We start from the raw sequence: 13,711 nt of genomic DNA, 5'->3' as shown, positions 1-13,711 counted from the left end.
AGTTTGCACAGAAACATGAAGATAGAGACCTAAATAATATATTTAGGCAGTTTATCATAAAATTTTTTAATACGAACGATCCACCTGCTGTGGCCTGAATGCACCATCTCACAACTTCCTCCTGGCCTTTATGGACCCGAATTGTTCTGGAGGATTAATCCGCCTTCTACTGGTACACTGGAGACTAGAATTACAAGCACAAAGTTTCCCCAATTCAGGTGATCAGAAATTCAGCAAGACTGTACGATGAGTTCCTGATGGCGCTTTCTCCTTCTGGACCAGTATGTAGACGCGCTCCAAAGCCTCCATAACTCTTCATTGTGCTGTCAGCTCTGGGAAAGTGAGATGCATTAGTGTCCAGGTCTTAGATAATGCTTGGATGAGCTCATGGGAATTTGCTTTTGATCGATTTAGTTACCAGTACTCTTTGTCTCACTGTTCTACCTGTAGTCCAGTTGTCTCTTCAGAAGTTGGCGTCCAGCAATTTCCAGGTCCAACACACCCAAATCCAGTGGCTGAACTATCTCTTTAGCATGCAATTAAATCGTAATTAGGCTTGGCTAATGATCTAATTATTTGATTCTGATTCAGGCACATTTTTTAGTCCCTTGACACACTCTGTTGCCAGCAGTTCATTCTGACTTAGGAAGCTGTAGCTCATGTTTACCTTTCATAGAACTAATTCATAATTTTGCAGCAAAAGCCCTCAAAAAGTGAAAGTATGTTATATTTATCTCACTGCAAATACAGTATGAGTACCTTATAAAAGGATAGATGCTCTGATGTTTCATTGCCTGCAGTCGTAAGAATCTAATGATAGAACTTTGTGCAGATTGTGAAGGTCTTTGATTCTTTCATTCCCTGGTATCTGCATCTCACCAGCAAGCTATTACAAGCTGCTATTTTCTCCAGTGGTCTACCACAGAGTGTTGCATCTGCATTAGCAAGTAATCAGGGCAGGCTTTAAGGGTTTTATTAAGACATACAAGGCTGTACAGGATCTATCTGGTTGCATGAGAGTGTTTTCTTTAAATATCGGCAGCGTGAACCTTGAGCGTTTGCTTTGTAAGAGTTCCTGTATTATTCAGAGCATGGAGAGTGAAATCTCTTCAGGTTGTGGCTTATGTGAACTCACTATAATCTTATTTGGGCGGAATAAAAGTTCAGCATTAGCTCAGACATCTCGTCTGCCCTTGTGTCCCTTTCTTCATGCTCACTCTTGACTCTCGCTGGAGATCTATTGAGGTAAGAGCAATGATCTGCAGCGCTCACCAAAGTAGAACAGTCTTTCTGACAGAAATTCACTCTGCAGCTGAAACCAGTCTCACAGGTATCCTGAAGCTTTTAGACTTGTTGGAAAATTTGGCAGGGCTCATTTTTCAACAAGTAAAATCAGCACTAACCATCAAGGAACACAGGCGGGACTCTTTGAACATCTTACAGAAAGAGGTGTCATTGGTTTTACTTCCAACGTTTAAACAAAAATATCCTATAACAAAACAGATTTGATGGTTTCTCTAATGATCTGAAAACTTTAGGATGGAGGAAAAGAAGAAAATACAGAAAAATCTGTCCAGACTTTATTTCCTATCCTGTTTTTTTGAAGGTTTATGTTACATAAGGTGGACATGGATCTTTTTTCACTGAACGGTTTCCAAAGCAGGTTTGGATGTTGTGAGCAGGACGTTTCTTACATTTCTCATCTGTTTGATGAAAGACAAAATGATGAAAACAGTGGATTTAATCTACTAAATTTATATATGTTGTTTCTATTTACATGGCAATTGAAAATCCAACAACAGTGATGTTTTATCTGTGCTGTTTTGGTATTTTGTTCACAAAAAGCTGTATTTATTTTCATATTTGAAGCTGCAGATGAAAGTTGTCTTACAGTGATGACAGTATGTTTGGAAAGTATCAGAGTCTGATGCACTGTCTACCAAATATGGAAGCAGTGATGGCTAGAAGTAATCAAAACTAATTTTCTCTGTGGAGCTTGTAGACCTGACAAACTGGCACTCTACTCAGTGTTTTAAAAGTTCCATGTTGTGAGTCCAGTGTGTCTATAGCTCACCGAAATGAAAAAGGATATTTTGTGACAATAACTGTCATTCGCAACCCTGAAATTCTGTCAAAATTCAGAGAAAGTGTTGGAATGTTTTGCTCCAGTTCTGAGATGTACAATGGCATTAGCGCTCTCATTTCTTTATGCTACACCATACATTGAGTTTGACCCAGGTCCTACACTTTAAAAGACAATTACCCCTGATAAAAACTAAACGTATGACGGCTGCGTCGAGGCCTTAGTCCTCGACACAGCTGTCACAGGTTCAAGTCCCGGCCAGATGACCTTTATCATATGTCTTCCCCCTCTCTTATTACTTACTTTCCTGTCTAAAGCCACTTTGAGATAACGGCCACCAGAGCAAAAAATACTTCAAGAGAATGCTACACATGAAAAATAGAAGTTAAAATAATCATAACCCAGGTGAACGCAAAACACACTGATTCATTTTATTCAGACAAAGCTGCAGCTAATTGTGATTAGTTTGCTATCTGACAAATAATTTTATTCAAGAGAAAAAACTTTATGCTCACAAACAACACCAGCAATAGCTTTGATGGTCTGACTCCTTGTTGCAGTAGCTAAAGAGTGAACTTTGATTTATTCACTTCCCTCATGTTTGAGTTGTTTCTTACCTTAAATCTGAGACTTGAGTTGTTGTATAATTTGGAGAATTTCTGGAGATTTCCAAGCTGCTTAATCTGTGTTTTGTTTTGTTTTTTCCCTTTTTTTTGTATGTGTGTGGGGGTGTGTGTGCATGAAGTGGCCACACATCCATTGGTAATTGGGACAACAAGCAACTTTTTGTTTATAGCCATAACTGTTCTCATCATCTGCATGTTAAACATATTTGTCTTTCAGGATGTAACTCTAATGGTTTTTTTGTGACAGAGGAGAATATTTAAAGTTCAAAAAGGTCTGAATAATTTTGCTATAATTTTGCTACCTGTTTGTGCAATCACTGTTTTACATTCTCACTCCGCCCTTATCACTTTTCGTCAATATGCATGAACACAAACAAGCCCTGAGAAGTTCGGCTGAACTGCTCTACAAACAAAGTTATTGTCGTTATTATTCAGCGCCAGTGCTCCCCTCGAGGGTGCTTCCACTGCAAAGCATATGAGTGTTTATGGTTCATGACACAATTATGATTAAGATGTTAGCCTCTAACAGTGAGGAGGATGGGGCGGAGAGGGAATGAGAGGAGGAGGAGGGGAAAAGAGACAGGCAATTTAGCATCAGCGAGCCTCTGGTGGGATAAAGGCGAGCGGCGCACTGCTGACCTGTCACTGTGCTTCTCTCTGATCTGAGAGGACTCTCTACCCAAACATTAGCCTTCTCTCCTTGTTTTCAGCCCCATTTCTTCTTAACAAGCTGTATTTCTATTAAACTCTGAAGCTGTGCTGGGAATTCCTCACTGTTCGCTCACATCTGGGAATATATGCCTCTAATGTGCCGAATCAGACTGAACAAACTGTTTAATTTAGAAACACAAAGCGGTTACTTGTAAGCTTCAGCGCTGGCATAGAGGCTTCTGACTGGTGGATCTGACTAATGTCCTCCTCATGGTGTCTGAGCTAAACTTTAGATCACTAGAAAAAAGAAACACATCGTTGGTTTAGAAAAACATCTGCTATTGCAGGAGTGGTCCTTCCTGGAACAAAGTGTTAAAAACATCCTGACATGTAAAACAAACTCAGTCAGTTAGGAATAGAGATGCACCGAACTGATGATAATATCTGTAACGGTCCAGATATTGAAAAAAACTCTAGATCAGGAATTGTGACATTAAGAGCAGATCTATTCAGTCTAATTCTATACTTTGTGTGGTGAGCAACATCATACTGTATGTATTTTTAAATTATAGCTGGAATTCCTAATTGTACTTTTTGAACCATTTGAAAGGTTTGTTGCAGTTTATTTTTGCATGTTTGACCAAAGAAGTCAACAAATTGTTTTTTTCAGTTTCTTAATTATTTATTTTACATGCAGTTTTGCCAGATTGGACTGAAAAATAAAAAACAGCTTTGGGCAGGTTGTTAAAATTTAGGCTGTTTTTCACAACGTTTGGCTGGTTTTTAGAGAGGTGTTGGAGGAAAATTCTTTGGAAATAGTTAACAGGCGGCAGAAAAGCACAAAGCTCTTGAATGCAGTAACATAGCATTCATAAATATATAAATCTTTAGAATCTGTTGAACTCAACATTAATGAATAGTCATTGGCTAATCAAGTGTCACCATGTAGTGTATCTAATTTATCACCAGGCAGTTGATATATGAATGGATAGATGGATAGTAGGTTACTCAATGGATGGATGAACACTAACTGTAGACTGCAGGAAATAAAGTTTAGAAATTCAAATGTTTTCCCACCTTCAGACCTGGATTATCCTGTGGATGTTTCCGGATTGCGTTGGGCGTCACTGTTGTTCTGAAACAAGCAGCAGATAATCTCTGGTCTGAACAGGTATCCCCTGTTCAGACCAGAGAAAACCTGGCAGCAGTCTATATTGCCTGGAAGACGTTTATGGAGCAGCTACTTACATCCATTTTCACATCTCTTCCTCTGCTCATGGAAAAAAAAAATTTAATTCCTATCCAGCCTTTTTTTTTCTTCCTTTTTTCCACATCCCTTTTGGCCGAGGAGTTGCTGCTAATGGCTGTAGCTAGCTTGTGTATTTATAAAGTCGGAATGCGTGCAACCTCCAGTAATGGTCTATATATTGGCAGCGGCCATCAGCCTCACACTGCATCTATAAAAGTCCTAATGGAGGACTGCTTGGCTATTTGGCATCAAGATTGACCAATAACATTTCGTAAAACCTCATTTCTCTCCCTAATCAGAGACAGGCTTTGTTTGTGGACCATTGGGTTTTCTAGCCGCTGTATGCATGAATAGCTGGCTCAATGAGTGGCACCGTTGGACGGCACCAGGAGGGATGCGGGGCGGCGCAAAGGCCAATAATTTGATTTGCCACCAATTTGCCACTTATTTTCTTTCTCCTCAGCTCCACTTTCTTAACACACACCTTCACGCTGGTCAGAGTGGCCATTATTTAGCTTCCCACCAAGCGCCATTTAGTTTCCCCGGCCTGCGCGTCCTTTCAGACTTTATTGGAAAGCTATCAGTAGCTCTTTGTGCATGCATGGAGAGTCTGCACAAAGCAGAGAGCAGTTATATATCATTACTGCGCTGCATTTATTTGATTTGTGACATACGTTGTGAGAAAAGTGTATGTACGGCGTGACAGCATGTGAATGTGGCAATGAGAAACCATCAATAAGCACATTACTAAAAGTTGGGGCTTTTGATTAGAACTCCCATCTGCTCGTCAGGAAGCCAGGTTCTGATCATGCATCATGTATTTGTACAGCCAAGTTCATATTTCTTGTTACATTTTCAAAAATGTAACGAGAAAGAATTGGAGATAATCCAATTCTTTTTTATTTAAACATTGTTCCACACATTTACAACACTTTAATAACCTTATTCTGGTATCCATTCATAGATTGTAAATATTTAATTTGATTTTATTTTCATTTTATTCACTTAATAAATATGAAAAGTTTATGTAACAACTGTGTAAACCTTTATATTTTATACATTTGCTGCAGTCTTATTGGTTGTGCAGGAGGTTCCACTTCTGCTTTTCAGTTGTATAATTTCGCATCTGTTTGCAGCCATTTTCATGTGTAAATGTAAACGTTGAATTGGGGGGCGTGGCCAGCAGCACCTTATCTGAATTTAAAGCGAGAGGAGGCCCTAAAACAACTCATTATGAAAGGAGCTCAAAATTGAGCAGACTAAAATCTCATCATCTAAAAATTATGTTTGCAAAAAATGTAATACATGTTTTGTATAGCCCATAAGCCTACCATAAACTGTTCAAGGAAGCATAATAGGTCACCTTTAATAGTCTTTTTAATGTATTAATAAGCATGTTTGAAACTGAAGGAAACCACATCTGGCTGTAAAGCTCTGTTTGTGTATTTGCTCTGTTGAAACTCAATCTGATCGTCTTTCTTGTTGTATTTGTCGACTCCATCACTGTGGTTAAGTACTGGAACCAGTGGGGCTTGCTTTATACTCTCCGATTCCTGGTTCCCTCCTCTGGGAATGCTAAAACTTCCTGCTCCTGTGAGATTTCCCATCAAAATCAGTGGGATCCCCACCCAAGTGTCACTCTGACATATGTTCAATTTCTTTTCCTGAAATGAAATGATCATGAAAACCTTTCTGTTTGTTTTATTTTTCCTGCTTCAGATGTCCTTTTAATATTTCAAGCATGTTTGCAATCGGGGAATTGCTGCATTTTTACCTCCAAGCTTCCTCTCAAACTTTATTCACCGTGTTTGCTGACTTCATCATTGGGGTTAAGTACCTGAACCGTTGGCCCACCAGGACCCACATTGTTTTTTCCCTTTGATTGCCTGTTCCTGCCTGTGGGCGATGTTATAACTGCCTGCTCCTGGGGGATTTCCATAGGAACCAGTGGGATCCCTATTCCAGTGCAGTTCCCCGAGACAACTTATTTACTATGACCGGCTGTTTGTTTTGTAGAAGATACACCACAGAAATGAAACAGGAATGAGAAACCTCTACTTGGAGAGGATGTATAAAGTTTACACACCCCTGTTGAAACGGGAGGATTCCATGAATAATTTCCAAATTTTTCCACCCTTAAAATCCTCCAGTTACATGAAAAAAAGCAAACACTGTTAGTTTGAGGAACGTGTTGGCAAGAAGAAGCTTCAACAAACTGCTTGCATAAGTTTGTTCGCCCTTGAACTGAAGCATGTTCTATTCATTTTCAGTCTTTGGTTGGAACTACTGGCATCCCACATCTGAACTTGACATTTTTAGCTCCACTTGCCCAAGTTCTCATCTCATCAGCCTATCAGGACATATTTGCTCCTGGGCTTGAACTAGGCCAATCCCAAACTTTAATACTTCTCATGAAATGTCAGGATCTGTGTTTTTCTGTGTTTATTTAGAGTTTTCTGTGTCCTTGAGTCTCTTCGTTGTCCTGTCCTCCCCTTGATTGTTCCCAGGTGTGTCTCGTTTCTGTGATTACCCTCCCGTGTATTTAACTCCACCTGTGTTCCTTGTTCCTCGTCGGGTCCTTGTCAATGTCTTGCTATTGTCACTTCGTTGTCAATGTCAAGTCAATGTTTTGTCAATTCGTCCATGTACGTGCTGCCTGTTGTTTGGACTGAGTTTCTGCCATTAAATCACCATAATCATCTTACCTGGGTCCGCTGCATCTGCCTCACCACCACCTTCACCACCGCATTTCATGACATGAAATCAGTTTTTGCAAATTTGGGTGACCAGTTAAACCCATAATTATTCATACTCAGTGCCAACCACTTATGGAATGAGTAACATTTACAGAGACAAGGAAATTCCATCATCAAAACCATTAAGAACAGTCGTCATCAAATATATTGATTAATATTCAAGTTATTACAAATCAAAATAAACTATTTCATATCTAACCTTCATATAAAGGCACTCAGTATTTCGGCTAATTTGCAGTTTTCTTTAATCTTGTTCCAGATTAGAGGAGCATAAAAACAGAATGCTTACATGTCAATTTTCTGAAATTGCAAAAAAAAAGTATATATATATATGATTTTGAGATTATCACAAATTGCATGAAAAAAATTCAATGTACTTTGGACATGCGTTATATTAGTATGTTTCTATTAATATTAATATTAATATTGTGCACCTATGTGCTTTTGTTTGCACAGAACTTGATGTATGTCTTTTGTTAGTTTTTATGTATGTATTGTTACTCATTTTGTTTGTCCTTGTTGTATTGCATCATCGTTACCCTTCTTCTAAGACACATTTCTTCAATGGGAGACAAATAAAGTATCAATAAGAGACAAATTTTACAGTTAATTTCCGGTTATATGGAAAAATGTTAACTCCTACCAGAACCCTCCAGTCGCAGACAGAAGGGAAAATAGAAAGCAGCCCAGAGAGCAGGATATTGTTTGTTTTTATTTAAAAAAATTTTAAGCATTACTTGCAGTACAGATTGTAGCGGGTCACGACCCAGCTTTTCCTTATCAGTAATGCATTTATACGCGAGTGTTCAAGCCGCTCCATCTGACTCACTTTGAGTTCTGCTTCTCCACCGCCAAGATGCCGTCCTCACACATGGAGATGCTTGGCATGGTTTCCAACCATCCTGGCCTTCATTTATTCTCCATATTCAGAAATCAAATCACCTGAAGCATATACGACTTATATGGACACACAAAGAGCATGATTCTCTCACCTATTTGTTCAGATTAGTACTGCGACTAACGATTATTCTATTATTCTGACAATTAATCGAATATTTTTTTTATTTTAAAAATAAATTGGCACATTTTGCAGAGTTTTCATTTAACCATGTAAGCTTCTTTTTTTTTACACAATATTAGAAATACATTAAAAGATTCAAATAAGCAAATAATACTCTTTTGAATAAGAAAATATTTTTTTTGTGACTACTGATTATTTGTAGCAAAAGATGCATCTGTAGCTAAAAAAAAAGTCTACTACTTTGTTTATCTTTGATTATTCTTTGGATTAATAATTGGGTAACAAAACCTGCCTAATAGGGACTTTTTTGTAAGAATTTGAACCAGGTGATGCTAAAACTACCTCCTCAGGTCTCCTGGGTTCAGCATATTTACAGACAAAGAAAGTTTCTTATCTTGACAGCAAAAGGTATTGATTTTTCTTGGTACAGTTTTGGCTTATTTACTCCTCTGAATATAATCGTTCAGCAAATGTCCATTTTTAAAGTTGGTATGATTAATTGATAACTAACTTAGTTGAAGATTATTTCAATAATCAATTCATCATGTTTAATTTGATTAATCGTTTCAGATTAGTGTCTTAACTGATACATTAGATCAGCTGAACTAAATTTAAAAAATCTATTTTTGTTTTCTGCCTCTACAAACTTTTTAAAGGAGTTAAAAATGAATATATGACAAGAAAAGTTTCTTCTGAAACTCTAATATTTGTAACTGACAACAGCTCACCAGCTTTTACTGACATAATCTGTTTCATTTCACATCAGGTTCAGGGTCAGCTATCTGAGCCTGTCACAGCAGACAAGAAAACATCAAAACTAATCTGTGGAGAGGAAATGGGAAACCTGTCTGCCAGCCTTTGGATTGTGTGTGTGCTTCTTCATAATCGGGCTTCATGGTGTAAACAGAATATTCCCGTCAGCCCGACTGGACCGGATTTGAACGGGCGACGGGACGGGGCGGAGGTTAGTTATGGGAGGTATCATGAAGGTCTCTCCTGCGGCCGGCGCTCAGAGAGAGGAGAAAAGCAAGTGATGCAGAATCAGGAGCTTTATTAATCTGTGCAGGCCGTGGCGTCGCTGTGAGGATACTGCCAAGAAGCTGATCAAACAGCCTGGCATCTGATTGGCTGGAGCAGGTGGTTGTGTTTGAATAAATCTGATCCAAATATTCAGCATGAGTAACCGGAGCCTTTAGAACCAGCTGACTCATATTCGGTCTGAATGATTTTCTGAGTATTACAGACTTTTAATCAGTTTTTTTATTTCTTTAATTGACTTCATTCTGACTTGATTGTCTTATTATATTTCATACAGGGTTGTGTGGAGCGAGAAAAATTAACAAAGTCCAAACCTTGTTAAAGAGGAAGAACAAAACACAGCTTTATTTTACATCTGCACAGATGGAGAACTCAGAAGAGATCTAACTAGACAAAGGAATCACCTCTCTACATATACTGTATACTGTCCTTCTCCCGCAGACAGAGTGTCGCCACCAACATTCCCAAGGAGCTAATCAGATTAATACACACACAGAGAAAAATGCAACTTTCAGTTAAAAATGGGTTTCAGACAGAATATTCTGTGCCTAATAATAATCGCTCCGCCGTCGGTCTGGTCTTGTCCCTCCTCAAGGTATGAAAACTATTTACTTATCGCCTGTTGCTAAGGTTCTGACACACTGAGACAAACTGTGAAGGCTAAAAAGAGAAACAATGACTCTGTAAGACTGAGTGAGACATAATAAACTAATTAAACATTGTAAGATTAATATTAAATAAACTTCTAATAAAAGTAAACACACTGTAAATAATTATTTTATTCCACAGTTGTTTTATTTACTTTTAGCTCATTTTGATTTTATTGATAGCTTATTTTTGACTGCTGCTTCATTCATTCTTGTAAGATAGATTTTTTTTTCTGCGCTTGTTTGTCAACCTTAAAAGTTGCAGAACATCTGCACACAACCGAAATATGAAAGTTTCAAATTATGAGAAAATATATTCATAATGTATTGTAACACATTTTGTTGACATTGACGCATGGTGGGTATGAAAATGATTGAATTTAGCACTTTTAGCATTAGCTTTCACTAAATGACGTGTTGGTGTAATGCTTTAGCATTGCCCTTAGCATTCCTTTGTTGGAATAGCATTTTAGCATTAGTTTCCACTAAATACTGTGTTGGTATAAGCATTAGCTTCTACTAAATACTATTTTGGTGTAGCACTTTAGCATTAGCTTCCTCTAAATACCACATTGGAATAGTGTTGTAGTGTTGGCTTCCAGTAAATACCGTGCCAGCATAGTGCTTTAGCACTGGGGGTGGTAGTGTAATGGCTCTACTGAACATTGTCACATGGTTTCTAGAGGCAGGTCGGTTCACTTGGACAGTTTTTTTATGTGAAAAGAAACTAAACTGCTGGAAAAAGCAAACTCATCGAGTAACTCGGATAAAATTAAAAGTTGCAGAACATCTGTGTGAATGTGTTGCATTTACTTCAGATAGTTGTGAATGCAGCTTTTCTTCTTATTTGTTTATACTGCATAATTTCCATCAATGTGTGAATGCGTCATTAGTATGAGTAATAAATGCTTAGGAGCCAATCGGATCACAGCCCTCAACTCTTTCCAACGTGTTCATTCGTATCACATAAAAAATAATAAAAATTCCTCCACAGATCAAAGATGTTTTGCTGACTGCAGCGTTGGTGTCTCCTGCAGCTTTCAGCACTTTTCCACCCGTTGCCCTGTCTTCTGCCATTTGTTTCAGTTAGGGGGTAATGCGTGTGGCTGTCAAAAACGATTGGCTTTGGTGGTGTGAGGCTTGCCCCGCAAAGTGCGCTGGACAGTAAATTGTATTTTTCCACAGCGTTATTAGGGCATTATTATAGCAGCGCTGGAAGTGAACAATGCCTCATCGTCCTCACAGCCATACAATTAGAATCATCATTAATCGCTACTATCAGCACATCAGCGGGCTGGAGGGGTTATAATAGAGTTATAGACCACTTATTGGGTAATCAGTCAATGCGATTGCTAACTAAACTGTCTGTCATGGTGCCAAAACTGAGTGGCTGGCCATTGGCTCAAAGGAGAGAACAGGATTGTGGGTATGTGAGGGGAATGTTTATGTTTGCACTTCTGTTCAGATGTGTTCTTTATATTATTTTTCTCTAAAGAGGCTGTGCAGGATGTATCTGTGAGACTCCTGGTTGCAATAACAAAAGTTTGATGTTATTGCAACTAAAAGACGTGCTACGTTACACATAATTTAAATGTGAATGGTTTTAGATATTGAAGGCTAGTTGTCTTTTTTGCCAAATTGTGCTCCGATGAAGCTGTAGATGGAGCTACATGGCTCTGCATGCAAATAAACAAGATATTAATGCAGCAGTGGCATCATGCAGGGTGGAAATTATACAGCAACAATTGAGAAGGAGAGTCAATCTGTTGTCCATGATGGAAACTCCGTCTTGTTTCATTATATCAAATGTCTATATGACTTACAGTAATCATATCACTGATGTGACACTCACCATAATCTTGTGTTGGGTTTCTTTAGAAAAATGTTTTCCTCATTGAATGAAAGACTCCCAGTTTGCCTATTATTCTGGACTCTATTGAAGAAAACTGAAAAAAATATTTAGTCTATTCTAAGCAATAAAATGAGGTTCCAGGTCATTCTTCATTTGAAAGCACTTGCTGTATTTAGCCAAGTTTTAATGCAGACATGCAATTAAAAGCAGATTTGGTGCACCAAGGTGTAGTTTATGTAGAGTATAAGTCAATGAGTAATATAAATGTGATTTTATTTACCATGCAAATAGAAAGAAACCAGAAAGCTTGAAAAAGTGTCTAACATTTTGTAAGTAGATTTTAACTTAAAAGTTGTAGTTATGTCCTAATTTATTTATTCTTGAGTTGTGGTTGTGGGGGCATGCAAAATAAATCCAGGGACCACAAATGGCCCCTGAGCCCCACTTTTAACACCCTTGTTCAATAGGGAAAAAAAGTGGAGAGCAGAGTTAATGTCACAATAATTCTAAACAATGAAAATTAACATCAAAATTCAGCGGTGACATACTTTTCCATCAGTCACTTAAACGACTGATGGAAACGACCTTGTTTTGTCCTCATGGCGTTACGAGGCTCCCAAATGCAATAATTATTGATTTTCATCCTGAGTAAATATTTGTTCCTGGATTAAACTATGTTCAGGGAAAGTCTAGCAAGCAGAAAACTGATAGAGTAGGGGAAGGTTTAAAGAGCAGCATGTCTCAGAGCTGGTGTGCACCTATAATAAATTGAATATAAATTGTATGTTTATGTATAAGTCAGGTTGTATTTTAACCCGTTTACCTGTTTCCACTCACTTTAAGAGATGGAGGCATTAAGAAGGTCAGACTTGGTCACCAGGATTTAAGACAACAAAGTCTTAAATTTATTGAGAAAAATAGGTTGTCTTTAAATACGGTCTGAAATTTTGGTTTGCCAACCCATACAATTTATTTATGGGACCTGTACATTTCTGTGCTGGTAGTACAGGTCTTCAATTCCATTCATAATGGTCTTACACAGTCTTAAATTTGTGTTGGTGAGACCTGCAGAAACCTCCTGACACTTATCAGCACAAGCACTGCAAAAATACAAAATCGGAAGTTAGTTTCTATTGCAAATATCTTAGTGTACTTCATATTAAATAAAAAAAAGTTACTTGTACATTAGTTTTGTTTTATTTCAAGCCTACTGAGACATTTGCACTGGAAATTAGGCAAAACACATGGTAGAAATTAGTGTTTTTGAAGTGAAAGCTGGCATATTGTTCCATCCATAATCATTCCTCATGCTCTGTCTCCTCAGATGACCCAGGAACAGTGCTCTCATAGGAACAATGTCCAGAGTTCAGAGAAACCACAAGTGTACAAAGTGGGAATATACGGCTGGAGGAAACGCTGCCTTTACTTCTTCGTTCTGCTGCTAATGATCCTGATCCTGATCAATCTGGCACTAACTATTTGGATCCTCAAGGTCATGAACTTCACCATCGTAAGTCCATATTTTGTGTATTTTTGCTGTGTCCCGTTTGTCTGATTTTTGATTTATTGCCTGATGTATAAAAAATGGTCTTGATTTTTTTTTCTGTGATCTGCATACATTTTTCATTGACGGCTCTTTTTAAAGCTGCTGCTGCTACAGATACGAGTTACACAACACCGCATCCTTTCAGTAACCTACATTTTCTGATGATTCCACATGACATGAAAGTGTGAGCCTTGAATATTTAAATCGGCCCAGTTATATTTTCTGGGATGATTAATTAGGTG

General features: G+C 38.1%; 1 protein-coding gene across 2 annotated transcripts in view; it reads left to right on the top strand.

Annotated features, from left to right (window-relative positions):
- The window catches only part of sgcd (sarcoglycan, delta (dystrophin-associated glycoprotein)), a 259,342-nt gene that overhangs the window by 143,045 nt on the left and 102,586 nt on the right, over positions 1-13,711 (top strand). For both annotated transcript variants that reach the window (XM_032576208.1, XM_032576207.1), the window contains one exon: positions 13,248-13,433. In XM_032576208.1, the coding sequence (XP_032432099.1) occupies positions 13,248-13,433 (186 nt within the window). The remainder of the gene's footprint in view (positions 1-13,247; positions 13,434-13,711) is intronic.

Source organism: Xiphophorus hellerii, chromosome 11, assembly GCF_003331165.1.
Source record: "Xiphophorus hellerii strain 12219 chromosome 11, Xiphophorus_hellerii-4.1, whole genome shotgun sequence".
Classification (NCBI taxonomy): domain Eukaryota; kingdom Metazoa; phylum Chordata; class Actinopteri; order Cyprinodontiformes; family Poeciliidae; genus Xiphophorus; species Xiphophorus hellerii.
Note: the sequence above shows the minus strand (reverse complement) of the source record. Positions and strands in the feature narration are given on the sequence as shown.